The sequence below is a fragment of the Salminus brasiliensis genome, chromosome 8, assembly GCF_030463535.1.
Source record: "Salminus brasiliensis chromosome 8, fSalBra1.hap2, whole genome shotgun sequence".
In the NCBI taxonomy this organism is placed as follows: Eukaryota; Metazoa; Chordata; class Actinopteri; order Characiformes; family Bryconidae; genus Salminus; species Salminus brasiliensis.
In genome coordinates this window covers 1,691,022-1,716,233 of record NC_132885.1, presented here as the reverse complement: position 1 = coordinate 1,716,233, position 25,212 = coordinate 1,691,022, and the positions used below count along the sequence as shown (strand labels likewise).

At 41.0% G+C, this 25,212-nt stretch overlaps 2 protein-coding genes across 2 annotated transcripts in view; one reads left to right on the top strand and one right to left on the bottom strand.

The window, feature by feature from the left end:
* Window positions 1-7,034: 7,034 nt before the first annotated feature.
* Window positions 7,035-18,476, top strand: LOC140560501 (protein lifeguard 3). Its single transcript, XM_072684971.1, has 13 exons — window positions 7,035-7,099; window positions 8,073-8,332; window positions 8,742-8,812; window positions 9,238-9,302; window positions 9,403-9,456; window positions 10,684-10,734; window positions 10,828-10,867; window positions 11,227-11,264; window positions 13,496-13,583; window positions 15,163-15,258; window positions 16,815-16,868; window positions 17,465-17,623; window positions 17,724-18,476. The coding sequence occupies exons 2-12, from the start codon at window positions 8,083-8,085 to the stop codon at window positions 17,612-17,614; spliced, it is 957 nt and encodes a 318-aa protein (XP_072541072.1). The 5' UTR covers window positions 7,035-7,099; window positions 8,073-8,082; the 3' UTR covers window positions 17,615-17,623; window positions 17,724-18,476.
* Window positions 18,477-23,201: 4,725 nt separating this feature from the next.
* Window positions 23,202-25,212, bottom strand: part of dars1 (aspartyl-tRNA synthetase 1) — a 51,795-nt gene continuing 49,784 nt past the window's right edge. Inside the window, exon 18 of the mRNA XM_072685354.1 lies at window positions 23,202-23,732. Coding sequence (XP_072541455.1) covers window positions 23,641-23,732 — 92 coding nt within the window. The 3' untranslated portion in view covers window positions 23,202-23,640. The remainder of the gene's footprint in view (window positions 23,733-25,212) is intronic.

The window sequence follows — 25,212 nt, the reverse complement described above, 5'->3', positions numbered from 1 at the left end:
CTAATAAAGTGGCCAGTAAGTGGAAGCACAAGGTAGGTGTTTCTAATAAAGTGGCCAGTAAGTGGAAGCACAAGGTAGGTGTTTCTAATAAAGTGGCCAGAGAGTGGAAGCACAAGGTAGGTGTTTCTAATAAAGTGGCCAGTGAGTGGAAGCACAAGGTAGGTGTTTCTAATAAAGTGGCCAGTGAGTGGAAGCACAAGGTAGGTGTTTCTAATAAAGTGGCCAGAGAGTGGAAGCACAAGGTAGGTGTTTCTAATAAAGTGGCCAGTGAGTGGAAGCACAAGGTATGGGTTTCTAATAAAGTGGCCAGTGAGTGGAAGCACAAGGTAGGTGTTTCTAATAAAGTGGCCAGTGAGTGGAAGCACAAGGTAGGTGTTTCTAATAAAGTGGCCAGTGAGTGGAAGCACAAGGTTGAGGTTTCTAATGAATGTATTGGTGTGTTTTGCAGGTTTCGTCTGGCTGGTCTCTGGGCTGTCTCTGCGGTATCACTTTGTAAATGAGTCCAAGAACTGGACAGAAGCCCGGAGATACTGCAGAGAGATGAATGGTGACCTGGCCACGGTGCAAAACATGGAAGACATGAACCAGTTGGTTGCGTCTGTCAATGGCAGCTACAACGGATCGGCCTGGATCGGACTGTACAACGTTATAAATCCATGGAGATGGTCGCTGGATGACAGCAACCCCAACGGTTCTGCCGAAGTCACGTTCACCAAGTGGTACCCCGGGCGACCTTTGGATGGACAGTGCGTTTGGAAACTGAAACCACTGTACAACGGCCAGTGGTCAGACGTCGGCTGCAACGCTGCTCAGCATTTCATCTGCTATGATGGTAAACATCTCTGAGAGGAGCCCTAAAGAGAAATTCAGCTTCTCGTCAGCCTCAGTCCAGTCATACAGCGTCAGGAACCACCTCACCTGCTCCATTACAGATCACTGAAGGGTGAAGTCTCCCTTTTGAACTCGGGTTCGTGTGAAACTGAGCATCACTGTAGAGAAACCGCCCGACTCAGATTCCTTTACAATGGTGGTGAATAGAATCAGGCATTGGTCGCCATGACTACAACACATATACAGCCCATATTTAATGTCCTATTCAAACCCTCCAGTGAATCTACACGAGTCTTCTGAGTGTTATATGGAATGATGATGATGAAGATGATGATGATGATGATGATGATGATGAAGATGATGATGATAAAATAGTGAATAGAGAATCTCAACTAATCCAGTTCTCTTTAGGGACTACTTTCTGTAGCTGCACTACACCCTAAAGGCAGCATGTATCCCTCCACCAATTTAATGATATGCGATTTTAAAAGCAGGTTCTAGAGCCGAACTCTTCTCAGAACTCTGGTAGATGATCTAGCGAAGCCCAACGTTCGCAGATGTTTACAGTGTCAGTGTCAGAAACTACAAATGCATTGAATCGGAATATCAGTCAATATAATTGTATCTGATTAAATAAATCAATAATAAGCTCTTATTGATCCAAACTGCGCTCTGAATAAGCTAAAAAAAAAATCCATACAGCAGTAAAAACATGGTGGCTCACAGGAAGCTCTGCTGATGGATTCTACACACTGATCTGTTTCACTGTGGGCAGTGTAAACACACATCACCCTAACTCCACTGGAGGCTCATTTACACCAGTAAACACACACACTCAACCAGTACAGTTCAGTTACGTTGGTGGAATGGCCACTAGGGGTCACTAGTCTTCATAACTGCTTTTTTTCCCCCTAACACCCTAACATCTCTTCCTGTGCTTCTTCCTCCAGGGAGGCCGGATGCTGTCCAGAGCTATGTCCGGATAGCTTTATACATGAACTTCACTGATGCTCAGAGTTACTGCAGGCAGCACTACTCTGATCTCGCCAGCGCCAGAGATGCAACCGAGGACAACATGCTTGGCAGCATTCAGGCTACCAACCACTGTTATATCGGCCTGTACAGGACCAGCACTCTGACATGGTCAGATGGCAGTAATTCCACTTTTCAATACTGGGGTGCTGGGCAGCCACATCTATATCAAGGAACAGCGTACTGTACATCGACCTCCATTAGCGACTCTGGAAGGTGGACGGATCAGTACTGTACTGACGCTCAGCCCTTTGTGTGCCACACTGGTGAGTCTCGCTTATATCTTTGGTGAACAGGTGGATTTTGTGGATTACTGTAAGGGCTAGCTCTAGAGCAAGGCCTGCCACCAGAGGGAGGCCACGAGTCACGCCAACCAGCAATTAAGCCCAATGTTTCACACCTGGGCCTGGGGCCTCCCCCTGGTGGCAGGAGGCCCAAGTTGCTAGGGTTTCCTCCTCTACAGAAGCTACTCTGTGATTATAATTGCATTCAAATCAGCCCTGTTGGTGTTTTTAACCCTCAGCAAATTACAAGCTGAATTACCTGCTGTCATTTTCCAGCTGGATCTCATTGTCAGCCTTCATTTTCCAGTCAGATCTTGATATCCACCTTCAATTTGAGCCACGTCTTATCATCAGCCTTCATTTTCCAGCTAGATCTTCTCATTAACCTTCACTTTTTAGCCACATCTCATCATCAGCCTTCATTTTCCAGACAGATTTTGATGTCAACTTCCATTTTCCAGTCAGATCTTGTAGTCAACCTTCATATTCCAGCCATATCTCATCATCAGCCTTCATATTCCAGCCATATATCATCATCAGCCATTTCTTCTCATCAACCTTCACTTTTAGCCACAACTCAGCATTAGCCTTCATTTTCCAGTCAGATCTTGACGTAAACTTTAATTTTCCAGTCTTTACTTATTACATTACTGTAAATTTCTTGTTTTGTAAATGTGAATGCAGAACATTTAAAAAAGATCAGCTCTGGTGTAGAGCAGCTCTGCTAAGCAGATTATATTATAGTTAAATGTGAGAGATGGCAGAAGAGCTTGTTGCCACACTTCATTGGGTTAGCACTTCACACTGTGCTAGACTGCCCCTGCTGTTGTATTTTGGTATTACATCTTAAATCTGACATGTCGCTTTAATTTGAGGACATGCAGAACCTGCACTCAGAATGAATACAGGGGCTGTGTGGAGCAGCCATGTGGCACCACTGAAGCCCTGGTATTCAGAAGCTCCTGAAGGCCTTCATTAACCTGAGGGTGGCATATTTTGGGTTGGAGGTGCAGCTGTCCCAGTTGTCCCAGTAGGTTCTGACTTGTGATTGTGGTGGTTCTCAGTGCAGACAGATCCTGTGGTTGGGATGAGGATGATGGTGAAGACATTGAGGAACCTGTCAGAAGCTGAGATCAGGGACTTTGTCTCTCAGAAGGTGAGCTGCTCTAATACACTAAACACCTAATGTACAGAACCTCCGGAAGGTCTAGAGTGACATTGTTTTTGCTCACACCACCGCTCACCCTCACGTCCTATCTAGAACCTCCAGAGGGTCTAGAGTGACATTTATTTTGCTCACACCACCGCTTACCCTCACATCCTATCTAGAACCTACAGAGGGTCTAGAGTGACATTTATTCTGCTCACACCACCACTCACACTCACATCCTATCTAGAACCTACAGAAGTTCTAGAGTAGCCCTCACTGCCTATCTAGAACCTCCAGAAGGTCTAGAGTGACATTTATTCTGCTCACACTACCGCTCACCCTCACAGCCTATCTAGAACCTCCAGAGGGTCTAGAGTGACATTTATTTTGCTCACACCACCGCTCACCCTCACATCCTATCTAGAACCTACAGAGGGTCTAGAGTGACATTTATTCTGCTCACACCACCACTCACACTCACATCCTATCTAGAACCTACAGAAGTTATAGAGTTGCCCTCACTGCCTATCTAGAACCTCCAGAAGGTCTAGAGTGACATTTATTCTGCTCACACTACCGCTCACCCTCACAGCCTATCTAGAACCTCCAGAAGGTCTAGAGTGACATTTATTTTGCTAACACCACTGCTCACCCTCACATCCTATCTAGAACCTACAGAAGTTATAGAGTGGCCCTCACTGCCTATCTAGAACATCCAGAAGGTCTAGAGTGACATTTATTCTTCTCACACTACCGCTCACCCTCACAGCCTATCTAGAACCTCCAGAAGGTCTAGAGTGACATTTATTTTGCTAACACCACTGCTCACCCTCACATCCTATCTAGAACCTACAGAAGTTATAGAGTGGCCCTCACTGCCTATCTAGAACATCCAGAAGGTCTAGAGTGACATTTATTCTTCTCACACTACCGCTCACCCTCACAGCCTATCTAGAACCTCCAGAAGGTCTAGAGTGACATTTATTTTGCTAACACCACTGCTCACCCTCACATCCTATCTAGAACCTACAGAAGTTATAGAGTGGCCCTCACAGCCTATCTAGAACCTCCAGAAGGTCTAGAGTGACATTTATTCTTCTCACACTACCGCTCACCCTCACAGCCTATCTAGAACCTCCAGAAGGTCTAGAGTGACATTTATTTTGCTAACACCACTGCTCACCCTCACAGCCTATCTAGAACCTACAGAAGTTATAGAGTGGCCCTCACTGCCTATCTAGAAACTCCAGAAGGTCTAGAGTGACATCTATTCTGCTCACACTACCGCTTACCCTAACAGCCTATCTAGGACCTCCAGAAGGTCTAGAGTGACATCTATTCTGCTCACACTACCACTCACCCTCACAGCCTATCTAGAACCTCCAGATGGTCTAGAGTGACATTTATTCTACTCACACTATTGCTCACCCTCATAGCCTATCTAGAACCTCCAGAAGGTCTAGAGAGCCATGTATTTTGCTCACACTACCGCTCACCCTCACAGCCTATCTAGAACCTTCAGAATGTCTAGAGTCGCCCTGAATCTGCCCAGATACCACTGATACCATCCGGATTGGGCAGTTTTCTGTTTAGTTTCCAAATCAACTAAAGATTATATTATTTTTACTCTCAGAAATGATTAGAGCTTCTCTGAAGGCCCTGGAGGTTCCTCTGGGTTTTGGAGTCTTGCCCAAGGGTTCTTATTGGAATAATATGGATGCATTTCCACTCTGGAAATTATTCTCTAGTTCCAGAGTCTCTGGGGTCTGAGAGCTGACGCTTTTACTCTGGGGTCTTTTTGTGGTGTAACAGGGAGCTAAAACACTCTGAATCACTTTAATGTCCAGTTTTTCAATTTGATTCATTCGCAGATCAAACAGCAGCTGGTCAGTGGAGGCCTTCCTAACGGCGTCACTGTGACTGTGAGACAGATCAATAAAAGGAGTCCCTGAGAGAAAAGCCAGTCACTGTCTCCACTAATCAACTTTAATTCACTTTTCTTTCTGTCAATTAAAATTCACTTTAATGATACATTGATTATTGATTAGTAAACTGATAATCACACAGTAAAGCTGTACGCTCATTCTGAAGCTCATTAATGAAATAAAATGTGAAAATCAAACCAATCGTCGTGTGATTGATGTTAATAGTGGACACTCTATTGGCCACTCTGTGTGTATGTGTTGTGTTCGAGCAGGAAAAATATCAACATATCGCCGCTGTCCAGTGAAAAACATGTATCTCCAGAATGGGCACTTTACAGGAGCAGGCAAAAATGATCTTCACTCTGGATGGAAGTCAATTAAAATGAGTTAAAAAGAGGTAATTACAGGTAATTTGGAGCATTTAATTTCCATTTGATCCAAAAGTATCTACACAGTGTACAGAAACAGCTACATGGAGCAGCTATGGAGACGGACAAAAATGGAGATACATGTTTTTTATTGGACAGCAGTGGTATGCAGAGTGAGGGTCCTCTAGCACCAGCCATGTAGGTTACAGTATACAGTGAATGGCTGATATTGGTATTCTGCATGGTCAGCACTGTCAGTGCTGATGTTCAGTCTGTCAGTAAAGACCAATACAGACCAGTCCAGACCAGGGTCATACCAGGGGTCAGACCAGGGGTCAGACCAGGGGTCACAGGAGCATGGTAGCAGCACCTGCAGAGGGATGATAAGCCCTCCTGTCCCCTGGGGCTCCTTTTGAACACCATCTGGAGCTCGTACCACTGCAGGATAATAAGAGGAGCTGGACTTTGCTCTCACCATTTTAAGCGTTTTAGTGACATCTGCTGGCCTCCTGGGGTTCCTACAACAACACTAACATGGGTGTGGTTTACTGTGACAGATATTAAATAATGTATTTTATAAGAGTGTAAAAAAGAGTATCTTATCATTTCTGTCAACATATATCAAATTAGTGATCAATTAGAATCAGTTAGTGTTTTGTGTTATTGATCCTGTGGGTTTAATTAATAGATTCTATAAAAATATAATAACAATAATAATAATAATAATAATAATAATAATAATAATAATATGTAATTTAATCTAATCTAGTCTAATATTATATTACAAAGTTATGATAATGTATAGTCATTTTTATACTGTTATATTTAGCAGTACATACAAGCATAGTGATATTATGTTTTATAATTATAATAGTATATAATGAAGATTGACAGTGTATGTAGTGTATGTACTAGTTTTTATTAGTACAATATTCATAATAATGTATTTTGTATATAATGTATGTAATAAATATAACAGTAGAGTAATATATAATATATTATAAAAGTATATTATGATGTAATGGTGTATATAGTATATTTTATGTAGTAATATCAAAAGTGTTATTGTATTATATATTATGTAATATAATATTGTATTATAAGTTATTATTATATTATATTATTATTATATTATAATATTATATTGTTATATGCATAGTGCAAACAATATAATGTAATATTATTTCATATTTGTATATTTATATATTTTAAAAACTGAGTAATAGTAATATAGTAGTATAGATATATACTATAGAGTAATATATAGAATATTGTACATGAGTATAATACAGCACTTGTGGTGTGATAGTGTTACAGTGTGAGGTTATTTATTTATTTATTTATTTATTTATTTATTTATTTATTTATTATTCTGGTGCTCCTCCTCTCCAGTCTGGCTCTGGTTCCAGTAAACGGGCTTCAGATTTCACTCAGCAACACCAGGAGAGAGCAGCACAGAGAGGCCAGAGAGAGAGAGACAGGGGTCTGGGGTGGAGGTCCTGCAGCCCGGTGAGTGTGTATCTGTGTGAGTGTGTGTGTGTGTGTGTGTGTGTGTGTGTGTGTAGTGGATGGTATAAGAGCTGTAATTGAAACTAAATTATTTAAATTAGTGTTTAATCTGAAGCAGGACAGTTTGATGGGTTTGTTGATTTGAGAGTCTTATGAGACAGACAGTGTTCAGATTTAAAGGTTTACTAACACAAATATGAGAGTTAGCTTGTTCATATGCTAACACAGCTAGCTAGCTCTTCTGTCTGTTGCCCCCTGCACTGTAGGCTATAGTGGGCTTAGGGTTCATGGTAAGGGTTTAAGGTTACAGGTTGTAGATAAATGAGTTTTAATGTTCCACTGTAAAATAGTTACACACTGCCGGCTCTTCAGACTCTAACATGTTCTGTTACCGTAAGACAAACCATTTATGGTGCCTAGAGGGCGCCAGAGGGCTCTCTACTGGAACACAGCGGTAAAAACAAAGGATCATAATTGAATTGGGCTTAAAATTGCTGATATTTCCATTACAAATCCAATCAAATATGCCTGGATGAACCACATCCCTACTTATAACCACTCGCTCGTGCCTGCGCTACAGCATATACCCACAGTTTAGCCAGCCCTGTTTCGGCTAAGCTAATGTAACTAGATATACAAACTGCTGTCTAGCTAGGGGTCAATATAGTTAATGTGACAACTGTATACCTGCTATACCTGTATACTTAGTTATAGCTATAGTAAACTAAATAAATGTTAACACTGAAAGGTGACTTAGATATCAACAACTCGGATCGGACAGTCTGATCATAGAGACTGAGGAAGGGAAAGTGCCCAACCTTGCCAAACACCAGCCATCAGTTTTCCCTTCAGCTGTCCATGCTTGCCTGAATGTGGTTTACTAGGATGTCCTTTAGGCTGGTGGAAACCTTCAGGAATGTGTATCTGCAGAGGGAGGTGGTGGTGATAGCGTCACTTTGGCTTGTGTTCACAGGGACATCGCAATGTCGAAGTCCAATCTTCCTCCAAGTTATGAAGAGTCAGCACATCATCAGTATGGTGCTCAGCAGCAGGGTGGTGGCTATCCGTATCCTGCGTATGGCTTTCCCCCACAGCAAGGGGGCTACAGCAGCCAGGGGCAGCCTGGGGTGCACCCTTCGGACGGGCCGTGGTACGGACAAGGATACCCAGGCTCTGGGATGCCATCCTTCATACCAGCTTTCACTCCCTCTGGGATGCCTTCTTCCAACCCAGGTAAGCTATCGTGAAAAAGGCCTTATGGCAACCGTCAGTTCTCGAAGGTGTTGAAGGTGTTGAAGCAGGAAAAATGGACAAGCGTAGAAATCTGAGACACTTTGACAAGAACCAAACTGTGATGTTCTAGACAATGACTGGGTCAGAACATCTCCAGAACATCAGGCAGGTCTTGTGGGGTGTTCTTGATATGCAGTGGTCAGCACCTACCAAAAGGACAACTGTCACTGGAAAGGTGAAAGGATCATGGGAATCTAAGGCTCATTGATGTGATCCATGGACACCCAACCTCACAACTTACAGGACCTGGGATCTGCTGCTAACCTTAGTCTTGGTACCAGTTTCCATCTTCAGAGGTCTTGTGGAGACCCCACCAGAGTGGTCAGTAAATCCATGCTTGATTTTACAGGAGACACAGAAGACTTTGTAGCAGATGGATTATGGGAAAGCATGAGTGTTCGACATGCGTTTATCAGAAAGGTGAGAACTGCTGTGAAATGTAGAGCTGGGCAATATGGCAAAACATGTAATTTCACAATATGTGTAGTTTTTGAGGTATGCTAAGTTTGAACAAAATAAAAATACTAATAAAACCTGATAACATTATTATTAATTTTATAATTACAAAATGATAATCTTTTCTAATGAAACATGCAGTGTATAGTGTTTTTAAGTACTGGTGATATCTACACCATGTTGAGAAATGCATGCTGTTACATAATTAATCAAAATAACTATAAAAATACTGTCATACTGCCCACTTCTATTAAAAATGACATATGTATGCCCTGTTTTGTAAAGCATTGATGATTACTGTTAATATTAACTACACAACACTGCATCATGTTGATGCAGTAATTAGGGATGTTGTGTAGTATAAAACATTGCCTGTTTTCTGGTTGCAGGTGTACCTAATTTTGGCGGCACAATTAGCGCTCACTGCCTCAATTGTCGCTGTGTTCACGTTTGTGTAAGTATGAATACATTTGTATTCAAATGAAAACAGGAATCAGATATTCGAAACACATCAGCTATTCTGTGTTTGTGTGTGTTTTTGTCTCATCTCACAGTGATCCAGTCCGACTCTTTGTAATCAAGTATCCTGGCGTTTACTGGGCATCATTGTGAGTTTCTCCTTTATTAATTCATTTATGATTTTTGTGTGTCAAATCAATTCACATTTGGAAGTAGTCCCTTGTAATGGTAAATATACCCAATATATACCCAATACGAAACAGAAAATACAGTCACAAATACAATGCAAACCCCTCGTATGTCCAAAACAGCAGCAGAAGGGACAAAAAGTAATTTTGGAGCAATTCTATTGGTCCATTCATCAATAAATTTTGATACAATATAAAGAACAGCTGCCAGATTTTCATCATGGATATACACTTCAACTGGAACTCCCTCTCTGTGCACAAAGGCTGTGTACTCTTCTCATAACCTGAGCACTTGCTGCTATAATCAATACTGCACTCTATACTTGTTTTCATATGTGGTGATGTTTACAACACCAGATCTGGTCGACCCCAGCACAGACTCTATTTTACTCTTCATTTACGTACACAGCACATCCCTTCCCTACATATTTACTCCATTTTACTGTTAGTATATTAACGTAATCTGGACATTAATGCAGAAAGGCTTATTACACACTAAGATGTATTACTCAGCAACTACAGGGATGTTTCTACAAACTGTTGTGGCTATTCTCTGGTAATAACACTTTCGGCCCACTGGTGGGACATAGGCTGTTTGAGGGTTAGGGATTAATCACCTAGCCTTCATGCACATATTTGCACATATTTGTATATTTTTGTGTTTACTGTATTTATTGTATTTATGCTTATTGTCTCTGCACTGTGTCTCATGTTTTGTCTGTTGTCCTTGCACTATTGTATGATGTCCTACCTATTCTGTAACGGAGACTTATATAGCATACCCGTGTTTGGATGTCCTGTTCAAGCCTGTATTAGTACAATGACAATGAAGTTGAATAGAATTGAATTGAATTAACATGCACTGTTGCACTGATCCAAAAATATAAGCCATGGCAGATTTTTTAGTTTGAAACTGTGGAGGAACCTCTTAAGGTACTTTAAGGAACCTTTTTCTTCTAAAAAGCTTGTCTTGAAGGTTCCTCAAAACACCATAAGAGGTTTCTCTACAGCTTCAAGTTGAAGAACCTTCAAACGTTCCTCAAGAATCTTTGAATCTTTAGAATACTTTTAACAGTGATGTACTTTTCAGCACATGTCCAGTCTGATTAGAGTGTAGTGGGGCAGGCTGTGAGGTAATTCACTATGTCAATCCAGTATTAATAGAAAAATGCATCATCTTCTCCACAGTGCTGTGTATTTTGTGACGTACCTTGTGTTGGTGTGCTGTGAGAAACCACGGTGAGTTTAACTTGCTTTTACTGATATTACAGCTTAGCCAGTCAATTCCAGCTGCTCCATCCAGCCCTGATTAATGTTTGGCTTTATTTACAGGAGGCGATATCCCTGGAATCTGTTCCTTCTCTTAATTTTTGTAAGTGTTGGAATTCCAATATTTCCCTGCTTTTATTTTTGTATACATCTTTATATGTATTTTTATATGCCTTTAATTTTTTAATTTCTGCTTTCTTATTGTTTACTGTATTCTGTTCTATTTGACTTGCATTTATTATTATTATTATTATTATTATTATTATTATTATTAGGCTACGTGTGTGCTTGTGTGTGTGTCTTTATGTCAGTTTTTACCTAATGTTCATTAAGTGCTTTCACAGAGGGTGCTATATAAAAACTAAAATTAAAAAGGAAGTGGTTGGAGGTCATTTTTGACCTGATTACATTGGTCTTTCTCAATAAACCAGATCATACAGATAAATGATTTTTCTTCCACAGACTCTTGCCATGTCCTACATGACGGGAACAATAGCAAGGTTAGTAACACACTCACACACTCACACACCCCTGGTTTAGTGTGAATATGTTGTGTAATGGATCTGAAATAAACGCCTGTTTGGGTTCTAGGGCACTATCACGTACACCTGCCATTTTTCTTTTAGCGTCCAAATCCTGCAGTGAAGCATTAGAGGGATTTGGAGGGCAGTGCTCTCTCCCACAGAAATGAACCTCATGGATCACGACATTAGCTGAACATACACCAAAGCCTGCTGTGTTGTGGTTCTCTTGTTACAGAGCAGCAGACAGAGGAGCCATTAGCTAGCATTAATGAAGGCCACTGACCTTCCAAAATACAGCATCCCTCTCTCGACTCTTCAGCAACAAACAGCAGCATCATTACAAACTGGACTAACTGACCGGTTACCGCCTGCTGCTGCTCCTACAGTAGTAGAAGTCACTGTTCTGACAGAGCAGGAGTTTAACGTGAACCCAGGCAGGTTTTCAAGTCCAAGCCTCAATCAAGCAGTGTTAGTTAGTTTATGACTTGTGAGAACAGCTGTAATAATAATAATAATAATAATAAAAATAATAATAATTGTTTATTTACACAGCACATTTTCTGTGTTTTACAGAATGGAAAGTATAAAATATATAAAAGAAAAAGAAAACTTATTTATTTATTCATTTATTTAGATTATTTTGATATATTTTTACAAATATAAATCTGACATGCTAAATAAAATAATGATAGAATTATTATAAGAACACAGCTGTTGAAGAAGCAAAAATAAATACATCATTATAAATACAAAAAAACCAAACAGAAATTCAGATTTAAAAAAAAAAAATGTGGATTAGAAATTAATTATTAAATATGTATAATTCTGTGAACAGAAATACTAAAATTGGTAAATATCTATTTTATTGGTATATCCAACCCGCACCACTCTAGGCAACCTACTGAGGGAGTCATTGCTGTAGTCGTCACTCTTTGAAAATTGGTGGTTATTAATCTGATAACCAGGATGTCCTTCATGGAGGAGATGGACGTTCTATAGTTCCTCTTTTCACAAAGCTGAAGTCAACATCTTACTGGAACCAAGTCCAACATAAACAGAGCAGCAGTTGGATGGTTTTTAAAGAATCATCTCAGAAACATCTCAGAAGCTGCTGGGTTTTGCACAAAGGCTGCTGTCAGCCTCAGCTCTCAGCCTCCACCAACACTACAACTACTGCAACTAATGAACACAGTGATTCCTCTGGGGTTGACCAATGGTGTGTCGGTTTAGTCTACATAAATAGTGCACTGGAGGACGAAATATGGAAATAAATAAATATGCACTTAAGTCAATGGGGATAGCATTACAGAAACACAGAAGCATATTTATCTATTATAAAATGCATCGATTTTAAAATATATATTTATTTATTTTAGTTTTTGTGTCTCTTATTTGTTTTCATTTTAATAAATAAATTAATTCAGTATTTAATTAGGTATATGATAAGGGACCCTTATTCATTGGACTTACATTGTTGCATCTGTTTAAGCAATAAAACTGAAAGCCTAGGTGTTTCAGCTCACTGTGGGAGTTTATTATTTTTAGCTTACAGACAAGTCTTCACAAAACCTCTGCTGGGCTTTTAAATTATCAGTCAGTGGCATAAATCCGAATCAGATCCCAGGAGGGAAAATACAGTTGCAACCATTCATGTAAGAATAAACACTCTATAAAATAAACACTCTTTAAAATAAGCACTTTAAAATGAACACTCTTTGAAAAAAACATTTTAAAATAAACACTAAAATAATCACTCTTTGAAATAAACACTTTAAAATAAACACTCTTTAAAATAAACAATCTATAAATAAACACTCTTTAAAATAAACACTTTAAAATAAACACTATAAAATAAACACTCTTTAAAATAAACACAAAGAGAGAACAATTTGAGAAAAACTTGAAAAATGTACATATATATAAATTATATGAATATAGTAAAGTGGCACATTGGTAATAACTGTGATAATAAATATGGAAAATTATTGCATCTGAGTTATTGCACACATTAAATTGAAGTACAGTACAGTACTATTATTATTATTGCACACAACAGTATAATTTATTATAAAGTATTGCACAGCTGAGGGAGGGGTTATAGAGTTTGATGGCCACAGGTAGGAATGACCTCCTGTGGCGCTCTGTGGTGCATTTCGGTGGAAAACAGTGCCTTTATGCCAGTAATATTGTCAATATTGTCATTGCAGTTATTTTGACACCAAAGCAGTGTTCCTGGCCCTGGGGATAACCACCATCGTGTGCGTCGCTGTCACAGTCTTCTGTTTTCAGACCAAGGTAAGAACTGCAGTACTGCGGGCCTCCGTCGACTGGGTGGCTCTGAAACGAGCCTTTGTTGGTGGTATCGAATGTAACCATTGTCTCGGCTTACAATGACCGTCTGTCCCTCTTAAAACATTCATGCCTAGCTGGTAAATGTCTCATGCCTTTCTCATCACAAACCTCTGAAGAACAACAACCACTGCCTCAGTTCTGGTGACTGAAGAATGTCAGAGGGATTGACTGGAGAAACGTTGGAGGGATGGTTCGGTCCCACTGTAGGTTCAGCAGGCTTCAGAAGGCTTTAGAATAAATGTTAATACATTGCTGTGAGGAGGATTTGATTGCATTCAGCCACATGAGAGCATGAGTGAGGTCAGGTGCTGCCGCTCCAACTCATCCCAAAAGTATTGGATGAAGATCTATCACCACTCCAAAGAACCTCACAACCCAATGCTTGGGGGGCTGTATAGCCCTCTAGCCCACTCAGCTTAAGGCACGGTGACCGTAGGGTCATGTGTTTGCTGCTGCTACAGAGCGTCCCGTTCTATTGGCCTGAGCAATGTCAGCAATGAAGGCACCTTAAAGTAGCCTCCATTAAGTGAACGCATTTATTGGAAAGGGTTTCTGGATACTGAGCGGACCCAATTTTATCTAGATTTTATGAAAAATAACTACATTTTTTAAATAGAAATAAAACATAATTAACAACCCAAGTATTATGCCAATAATTAAGAATTACATTAATATTTTTTACAGAAAAAATATTATTTATACAGCATTATTTAAATAAATTATGTACAAATGTATGTAAAATTGTCTAAAAATTATTTGTCTAAAATTATCTAATAAATAATTAAAACATGCAGATAATAATATAAAGGTTTATGTACATACTCACAATTTTAATGTTTTCCTTTTACATTTTATGGTAAATTGAATATATTCACATATAGTTATGTGTAAACTGTCAAAAAAAAACCCACCTAAAATTAAAAAAGTAAAAAACAAAAACAATTTAAAGTCAAATATTTACTACAATCAAACACTTATAATAAATAAAGTGACAACACAAAGCAGCAAACAAACACATCTTTCCCATTGGCTCCTGCCACTATCTATTTGCATACAGGGCGTGTCCTCCAACACTCACTGACCGGGTGTAGTCGTTCCCCCTGGGCTACCTTCACTTTGTGCTTGCGAGTTTTATGCCAGGGCTCAGTGCCTGGCCTCAGTGTTGGAGGCTGTAAGAGCAAGTTACCAGTTCCTGTGTTGCCGAGCGTGAGTCTGTGCTGATCTGCACTTTACTGCAGGTTATTCATTCTAATAATTGAAGAAACATCTGTGAAATAAGGCATTTTAGTGTCGTCACTGAAAGCATTTTTTGTTTGTACTAATTCAGGAAAAATTATCTCTATTAATTTTATGGTTTTTGTTTTCTAGTCATTTGACCTTTTTTTAGTTAGTTAGTTGAAATGAATTGTGTTCATTATATATATAATTAGTGTTATAATTAAGGTGAGTGTGAACCTACTCTCCTGGTCTACTGATTTCTGTGAAGGGTTCTAACTGGATGACTCCTTGTGTCTTTGGCCAGGTGGACTTCACCTCCTGCACTGGTCTGCTGTGTGTTCTGGGAGTCGTCGTCCTGGTTACTGGCATCATTACTACCATCGTACTCTCCTTTCAGTATGTAAGTGTGACCCACCACTGACACTCACTCACCACTGAGAGTCTGCAGACCCTGCTGATGTTCAGTTAGTGGCAGGAGCCCATCAGATTGATGTTAGTTAGGTGTGTTAGTCATCCTCAAGACCTTCATCAGGGTCACTTTCTGACCACAGAGCTGCTCTTGTCTGGATATTATTGGGTGGTGGACCCTCTTTCTACCTAGCAGACAAACCGCTGTACCTGCTACGATCGTACCAGCACAGCAGGTGAAGTGGCCCAAATCCGAAATTCCCAGTTCAACCAAAACTCCTCCCAGTAAAATCCAACCCCTCCTAGTTAAGCCAAAACCCCTCCCAGTAAAACCCAAACTCCTCCCAGTAAAATCCAACCCCCTCCCAGTTCAACCAAAACTCCTCCCAGGAAAATCAAAACCCCTCCCAGTTTAACCACAACTCCTCCCAGTACAATCCAAACCCCTCCCAGTTCAACCAAAACCCCTCTCAGTACAACCAAAACCCCTCCCAGTTTAACCCAAACCCCTCCCAGTACAACCACAACTCCATCCAGTAAAACCAAAACCTCTCCCAGTTCAACCAAAACTCCTCCCAGGAAAATTAAAATCCCTCCCAGTTCAACCAAACCTCCTCCAGGTAAATTCAAAACTCCTCCCAGTATAATCAAAACAGTTCAACAAAACCCCCTCCCAGGAAAATCAAAACTCCTCCCATTTTAACCAAAACCCCTCCTAGTACAAGAAAAAACCCTCCCAGTTCAATCAAAACTCCTCCCAGTATAACCAAAAGCCCTCCCAGTACAACCCAAACCCCTCCCAGTACAACCACAACTCCATCCAGTACAACCAAAACCCCTCCCAGTACAACCAAAACTCCTCTCATTACAACCAAAACCCCTCCCAGTTCAACCAAAACTCCTCTCATTACAACCAAACCCCCTCCCAGTGCAACCAAAACCCCTCCCAGTACAACCAAAACCCCTCCCAGTTCAACCAAAACCCCTCCCAGTACAACCAAAACCCCTCCTAGTACAACCAAAACCCCTCCTAGTACAAGAAAAAACCCTTCCAGTTTAATCAAAACTCCTCCCAGTACAACCCAAACCCCTCCCAGTACAACCACAACTCCATCCAGTAAAACCAAAACCCCTCCCAGTTCAACCAAAACACCAGTAGCAATTGCCAAGTAATGAGCACATTTGCATATTCCGTCCCACACAGCAATCACACTTCAGTCTGGCTAATTTCAGTTTAACTATCAAGTGTAGCTAAAATCCAGACACTAGTCACATGACCTGATGTCCAGGTGTAAACAGGGTCTTAGTGTCACCCCGGACCCCCGGGACCCCCGGACAACAGCATCCCTGTGTAATGAAAGGGGTAGAGGGGAGCTGAGCCTGCGTACTGCGTAGCACCAGTTTGGACCAGTTTCCCGAACCCAGATTAAGGCCAAAGAGGTCTTGGGCTGCAGCCTAGTCCGAGACTAGGCCTCATATGTGGCCCTGTATGATTGTTAGGACCTTTTCTTCTCCAACCAATCAGCTCCTCTTTCTTTGTCCTGTCAGGTCCCTTGGCTTCACATGCTCTACGCTGCTATTGGGGCGATAGTCTACACCCTGGTGAGTTCACAGGAGGCGTCCTGGGACTGAACCCTCCTCACGGCAGACGCTCACTATAGGTCAAAGGTTACAGGATACTGGATACGGTTTAGATATGCAGTGTTTTTACCATACATGCACCCAAGCATCTACAAGCACTTTATTAGGTACACCTGAATACTTGCATGTGTGTAATTACCTAACGAGCCAATGGTGTGGCAGTGTGTGTGGCTGGTGTGGCGCAACAGATAGCACCACTACCTGCCAGTGAGCTGCTTCACCATGTGGGAGACTGGGGTTCGATCTCTGGTCTGGGTGACTATGTAGCACTACACCAATAAGAGTCCTTGGGCAAGACTCCTCCTAACACTACATTGGCTCACCTCCTCCCAGTAACTCACCAAATGTGATAGCTGTGATTTTGAGAGTGGCCTGATTGATGGTGTCCAACGACGCCCAGCCCTGTTTAGCACAGCCTAGCCTAGCTAGCTCTCCGTGGTCTTCAGCATGGTTTCTGATCCCCCCTCAACTCAGTCTAGTCCTGTAAGACCAGAGACTGCTCTCAGTGCTGTAGGTCTGACCTGTGTTACTGGTGTTTCTGTGCTTCTGTCCCGTAGTTCCTGGCGTATCACACCCAGGTGCTGATAGGAAACCGCTCTCACACCCTCAGCCCAGAGGAGTATGTGTTCGCAGCCCTCTCTCTTTACGTAGACATCGTCCAGATCTTCCTCTTCCTCCTGCAGATTACGGGCAGCTCCTCAGAATGAGCCCGGGGGGTAGGCCTCAATGTGTCTCGTGTGTCTGTGTGAGTTACTGTGATGGTGTTAAAGGCTGCACACGTCCTGTAACATGTCCATGTCTTTTCATGTCTTGCAGTCTCAACAGAACTCCTTAACGGCACTGTTATCTGCAGGCAGGAGTGACGGATTACAGTGTGGGGTGTTGATTGTACATCCTCAAGCTGCTTCTGTACTAAAAACAACACAAAAACAAAACTATAAACCACAGAATTTGTGAAACGCTACTTTTTTCTTTATTTTAAAGCACTGGTAATATCCGCCGTTTTTGGTTTGGCGCTCAGACAGAGCTCCTCGTTTCACAGCTGGTAGAGTTGATTGATGCTGAATGGGTTTACTTATCCTTACATGTAATCTGCTACAGGTCAGTGTTCTCACCTCAAAGGTCCTGAATGAATCTGCATTTACTCAAAAAGTTGATTTATTTATTTTATTTTATTTCATTTTATTTAATATTAGGGCTAAGGTTCTTCTGATTGTAAAATCTGATCTGGCGCAACTTCACAGTCCAACCAGGTGCCTGTTAATAAAATAAAGACTGTCGAACAGAACAAAACCTGCAACCCTCCATGGCTGGAGAATTCCAGTGTGTTTCATCATCAGGGTTGGAGAAGATGCTGGTTTTAGTGCGGTTTAAAGATGATTGTTGGCTGCAGCACACGACTTACTTCAGGTGGGCTGTATTCGAGTACTTGAGACCCAGACTCTTTCAAATTCGTCTTCAACGTTTCTATGTTCAGCTCCTCCTCTGCTGCGTTCTCTCTTCACTGGCTTCCTGTAGCTGCTGCCCTCATCAGATTCAGACCCCTGACTCTGGTCTACAAAGACAAGACTGGACCAGCCAGCCCCTCCGTACTTGATGGCGGTGATGGTCAAAAGCCGATCTGCACCAAGAGCCCTTCCAGCTTCAAGTACGGCTCGGCTCGACCCGCCATCCTTTAAGATCCAGGAAGACGAGCGTCCAGACTTTTTACTGTCCTGCACCGAAGTGGTAAACAAACTCAGACCTGACTCAACCCGCCACATACAAGAGTTTCATCTGTAAAACCAGTGAGGAGAGCAGCTTAAACCCCTGAGCTTCACTCTCTGTAAACTCAACCACAGCTGAAAGATCTCAGCCCATTCGGACACATATGAGTTTTTGCAGGAGGTGAAGATGGAGGTGGTTCTTCTGGTGGTTCTTCTTCTTCCATCTGGAGATGAACTAGCAGAGCTCTAGCGTTAGTGTCCTCACTGCAGCAGCGGAGTGAGAGGAAGCTCACGGCTCGATCGCCTGTTCTGCTCAATGCTGTGGCGGCTTCATCAAACCAGTGCTCTGGAGGTGATAATGTGGGTTTGAAATGATTCGTAGCATTTTTATTTTAATCGTAACAAGTAACAATGCAGAACATAAACTCATAAATGTATCGGAACTCATTTAATATATGTAGAGAAGTAAAAGTGGAAGTAGGAGAAAACAATAATCCTCCAGTAGATACAGATACAGTACTTTAGTACTGAAGTACAGTAGTGAAGTAGTTCTACTTCCTTACTATACAGCTCTGCATTTGCGCCACAATTGTGTATGCCTTATTTGGATGAATGAGAAGTTTATAATAGTCAAGTCAGATTTATTAGTATAGCACTTTTTAGAACTGTTGTCGTCAAAAAGCAGCTTTACATAATTAGTAATTAGTAAAAGACAGAAAAAAATAAACGTAAGACATGAAGGATCAAAGACCCCCGGTGAGCCCCAACGGTGACAGTGCAGGAGAACCTCCCTCAGAGCTGGAGGAAGAAACCTTGGGAGGAACCAAGACTCACAAGGGGGACCCAACCTGTCCTCCTCTGATCAGAACTGATGATAAATTATTGATAAAAGTCACCAAACCATCTAAACTGTTGAACTGCTCTGACCATAATCATAATATAATAATCATAGTGTAGAATAACTGTATATAGTCATGGCCGTGATGGTCATGATGGTTAATAGTAGTGATGTTAATAGTGGCAGGTAGTTAAGAGTCTATTTAGGTTTGAACATGGTCATTAGACAGGTAGCAGTGGTAGGCGGTGAGCCGCTGGTCTGGTATGGGTGGTGGTGGGGACGGGGCCTGCTGGCCGGACTGGTAGGTGGCAGCTGGTTGACGCAGGTAGAGGGGACCTCAGCGGGCAATCTTCCAGCAGGTCGGGCTGGGTGATCATTTACTGGGAGAAGGTAAAAAGAGAGATAATAATGGAGTCTTATTTTATTATTATTATAATTATTTGATCTGGTATGATCTTATTTTGAGGATTCGTTGGATTCAATTTAAAGCTCACGGCTGTTTATTTTTTTGTTGTAGTATGTGTAGACTTCCTACTAAAGTTCTTTGGTTCTGATTGGTAGATAGCATCAAGTCAAATGTGCTGCAGCCATTTTATTGGTTGGCTTTGAAAATGAACTTCCTGTGTATTGAAATTAATTTAATTAAAATTAAACCACCATTTTCTTCAACCTGCTGGTGATGTCATAGGCCCATAAGCAGAAATGTTGTCATGTTGGTTATAAATAAACCAAATGTGGGATTCTTGAAATTATTGAAGGCATGGCACACTTCCAGAAACCTGTGTGGTGAAGATTAGACTGATAAAGTCATACCTGATTATCGCCCTCTTTAAAAAAAAAAAACACTTTACTTTAGTGACTCATTTAAATAAACTTTCTAAACTTCATAAACAAACACACCTATACTCATTTACTTTGGTTCATTTGGTTCAATGACTTTAAATGTGATCAGATCTTCATCGAGGTCTCATCATCTGATTTCCAGGTTTGTTTGGTCTGGCTAAACTCTGCTGTATACTCCAGGACCTCCTGCTACACACTGCTCTTTGTTAGAAATGCTGGAGTGTGATTACAGTGGCCTTTTCCAGCTGAAAGCTCTTTGTATCTTCCTGCGAAATCAGCGGTCTGGATAATTCAGCAGACTGCAGGCATGGACAGAACTGATTTTTAAGCAACCAGCCACCAGGACACTAGTCTGCACCAGTCTTTCCTGTTCAGAGAAAATTCCAAAATGCAAACTAGACAGTTTCTTCTCAGCACATTAGCACCAAAGGAGCATGCAATGGGACAGAGCCTCGCTTAACAGCTTGTGCAGTGTGCTGTGTGGGCTTGCAGAAGATACAGGTGGATACATATGGATGGGTATGAATAGATACAGATGGGTATGGGTAGAAACAAGTGGCTTTGGGTAGATACAGATGGGTATGGATAGATTACAGATGGTATTGATACATATAGATTGGGTGTAGGTACGGGTAGATACAGATGGGCATGGGTACATATCGGTTGGTATGGGTAGATACAGATGGGCATGGGTACGGGTAGATACAGATGGGCATGGGTACATATCGGTTGGTATGGGTAGATACAGATGGTATTGATACATATAGATTGGGTGTAGGTACGTGTAGATACAGATGGGTATGGGTACATATAGATTAGTATGGGTAGATACAGATGGGTATGGATACATATAGATTGGTATGGGTAGATACAGATGGGTATGGGTAGATACAGATGGGTATGGATACATATAGATTGGTATGGGTAGATACAGATGGGTATGGGTAGATACAGATGGGTATGGATACATATAGATTGGTATGGGTAGATACAGATGGGTATGGGTAGATACAGATGGGCATGGGTACATATAGATAGGTATGGGTAGATACAGATGTTTGAATCAGGTCTTATATCTGCCTGGCTCTAATAATTTAGATTTTCCATTATTTTGGCCATTTAACAACGACATGAGGCCTGTGGTTGTGCTTAAAGGCACTGTGCCCCCCTCACTTAAACCATAGTGATCTTTATTCAAACCCACAGTATCAGAAATGCAGGAGTTTAAAGCGTACAGGCTTCGGCGGGAGGAAACCTGTGTTTACTGACTTTAACACCTGTTTCAGCTCATTAGCTAATTATCAAGCTGCTGAAGTGCGTCAAAGCAGGGAAAACCCAATACAACCGCACAGAGCTCTGTCCCCCCGGGCCCTGGGCTCAGCAACCCTTCTGGAACAGGCTTCAACAGGGATTCAGCGCAGATCATCAGATACACCCCGGTAATCTGATACACGTGGACGTGTGGATCAGCACTGGAGCGAGGAAGTCTGACAGCTCAGCCTGCGTGATCTCCTCAGGTGTTGAAGAAGCGTTCATGGAGCCTGTAATCGCCCGGAGGTTAACTGGATTAAATGGAATGAAGTTTTGGAAGAGAAGGAGCCCAATTACTTACTTACCATTCAGATTTATGTAACAGTGTGAAATCGGAAGCCCTTATGAATTATGAGCTTTGCTGCTGTTCAACCTTCCACTCCTTGGCCACTTTATCAGAAACCCATTTTATTTACATTTACATTGAAGGCATTTAGCAGACGCTCGTCTCTAGAGTGACTCACAGAAGAGCGTCACTGTCTCAGAAAATACCCTTAGCTAGTTTATATCAGAGCTAGAGCCCAGAAGATCCTCTAATCTTAGACTCTACTAAGAGTACCTACTAAAAGTACTCTTGGGCGCTTCACCTTGCTGGTGTACAGTTAAACACTGTAGCTGATGACGCATGATTCGTGTTAGCCATCGTCCAGCCTGTCAGGTTCATATATAATAAAATAAAGCCCTAATTATCAATATATTCTTTTTACAGTAGATGTTCTTTTATCCTTCAAAAAATGTAAATAAATAATAAGAATAAGAATCATAACAACAATCGGCTGCCGAGTAAACATTTAATATATTGTCGCTGTCACACAAAAACCTTGTTTCTCCAAAATGGCAACTTTACAGTAGTAGGAAAAGAAGATTACTTAACTTTAATGTGAAAATAATATTTAAGGTTATAAAACATATAAAAGTGAAAAAGTACAAAGACGGAGATACACAGTTTTGCATGACAGCGCAATAAAGACCTAAACAATCTCATTTACTAATAACCATCTTTCTATAGGTTGTTTTCTTACTACATGACGACTGATGAGCTGGTCCAGTGAAAAGCATGTATCTCCATTTTAGTCCATTTCTAGTTTTCTCCATGGTTTGAACATTGCTTGTAGCTGCTTCTGCACACAGTGCACATAATTCTGAATGAATGGACCAATAGAAATGCTCTAAATTACCTGTAATAAACTCTTTATTTTCCATTTCAATTGAACAGCATTTTTTTGTTCTGTAAAGTCACCATTTGGAGATCCGTGATTTGGGACAATATGCTTTGTTTGCTTGGAATTGTGTCTAAAATGAACCCGAAAGGAGGACACAGCGTCACTGATGCTTTATACCCCTCTAGTCCACGCCTGGCATTATTAGGCAGCATGGAGCCAATAGGGTCATGATGTTGATCTGCTCCAGAGAGTCCTATTCTATTGGCAGTACTTCTTCTCTACAGGGACTAGACAAGCTGTGTGTGTGTGCATTTGCACATCTGTGTCAGCAATGGGTGCAACTTAATGTAGCTGAATGCCTTCATTAGAAGGGGTGTCCACAAACATTTGGACAGAGTGTATCAAGCAAATAAAGACCACAGAGAGTTCCAGATTTGGATTTCAGTTCTTTTAATTATTTAATACTTATATAACAATCAGCCAAATTACTCTACGCCTTAAAAACCCCTAATTACATTAATCACTGTAGAACTGTGAGAATAGGTGGACTGGTCGGTCAGACGGTCAGTAGTGTGAAGTAGTAAAGTTGGTTTAGTAGAAAGAGACACAACAGACCACAACGGCTTTCCCTTAGCACAAGACCACCCACCTCCTCTAGTATCTATGGTTACTGAACACTGATTCCCTTCATTTAAGGACGTTAGCTCTGCTGCTGCTGCGCTGTGCTGTGCCTGGTCTTGGCGTACCTCTAGTATGAAACTGTAAAAACTGGCTGGATTTGCTGTTGGTTGTTGGTTAATTGTGGTGGCACTTGAAATTCCCGGCGCGCCCCGATTCCAGAGTCAGCCAGAGGTCAGACCGGCCGAGACCTTTCAGGGGGTCAAGCGCTTGGGGTCGCGGGGGAACATGGACGTCTGGCGCACGTTGTGGAGGCCGAGGTACAGCATGGTCACTCTCTCCAGACCTGAAAAAGGAGAGAAGCTCAGTATAAGCTCAAAACCAAGAAAATCCAAACCACACCCACACACACACACACACACACTTTACCACTACAGTCCAAGTCCCTAGGTCTACCAGTGGTGTGCACTTTTATACGAGTAAGTAGAAGATACTTTATGATATATTGGATTTACTTTCTTGTAAATTGGATGAGGCTGTGTTTACTTTTTTTTTTATATTAATGCTCCTTTTACTTTTTCTTTTTTTTTTTAATTTATGACAATTTTTAAAAACCTTTAACCATATGCGACTTTTTCAACACCCCTGGTCAAACTCCATATATAGTTGATGCTGGAGGTGTAAACAAGTCACATCCTCCACTGATTTTACTACACAGTAACTGTACACTTACTGAATTGAACATACTGTAAAAATCATGTCATTTGTCATAAATGCAAACTAAATGTGCCCGAGATTAAATTCAGTAAATTATAATTGTGTCTAAAATGATATTTTCAGTCAAATTTAAATTTCAGAACTACTGCAAATTCAAAATGTTAGATAACTTTATTCATTATAATTTAATATGCATATCTATATATCACTGTCACACAAAAATCTCCATATTTGTATCTTTTCTCCAAAATGTGAACCTGAATTCATCAACATTTCACAAAGAATAGACCAATAGAAATGCTCCTTTTCTCCAAAATGACTTTTTGGGGATAAGAGATTCAGGCATGTTTGGCAACGACACATCAGTCAAATATACAGAAACTAATAATATAGGTGCCAGTATAACAGACAGACAGACAGACTGACAGACACAAGCTGAAACTCTGTTCAGAAGCTACTCTCGCGCTACACAGCCTGTGCTTTCTGGAATGAGATCTGTATTCTGCTGTGTTCACAGAAAAGCAGCTCTCATACACAAACGTTTGTATCGGCTCTTTCATCCCTTGCAGGCCGGTCAGGTCAGAGGGACAGAGGCATTTGTAAAACAAACACACACAGCATTTTTACATGAGCGGCAGGAAGCAGACCGGGCCGAGCTTCAGAAACAGCAACTGCAGAGGAAAATGTGCCCTAGTGGCTCTAATAACACCCAAAAGAGCAGATCTACACCAAGAGCATGTTTATCATCTTTTATAGTGTAAACACGTTACCTTAACATCACAAAGTTCAGAAACAATGTTTTCAATGAAGCTCTAAAAACATTAATATCCAGTATGAAGCTCTAAAAACATTAATATCCAGTATGAAGCTCTAATAACATTAATATCCAGTATGAAGCTCTAAAGACATTAATATCCAGAAAGAAGCTCTAAAGACATTAATATCCAGAAAGAAGCTCTAATAACATTAATATCCAGTATGAAGCTCTAATAACATTAATATCCAGTATGAAGCTCTAATGACATTAATATCCAGTATGAAGCTCTAATAACATTAATATCCAGTATGAAGCTCTAATATCATTAATATCCAGTATGAAGCTCTAATAT

What these genes read in the sequence shown, in the direction of transcription:
- LOC140560501 (XM_072684971.1), top strand. Translation starts at nt 8,083, where the DNA reads ATGTCGAAGTCCAATCTTCCTCCAAGTTATGAAGAGTCAGCACATCAT. An exon ending in GTCGCTGTGTTCACGTTTGT is followed by an intron (nt 9,303 to 9,402) that starts GTAAGTATGAAT and finishes CTCATCTCACAG; the next exon opens with TGATCCAGTCCGACTCTTTG. An exon ending in TCTTCTGTTTTCAGACCAAG is followed by an intron (nt 13,584 to 15,162) that starts GTAAGAACTGCA and finishes GTCTTTGGCCAG; the next exon opens with GTGGACTTCACCTCCTGCAC.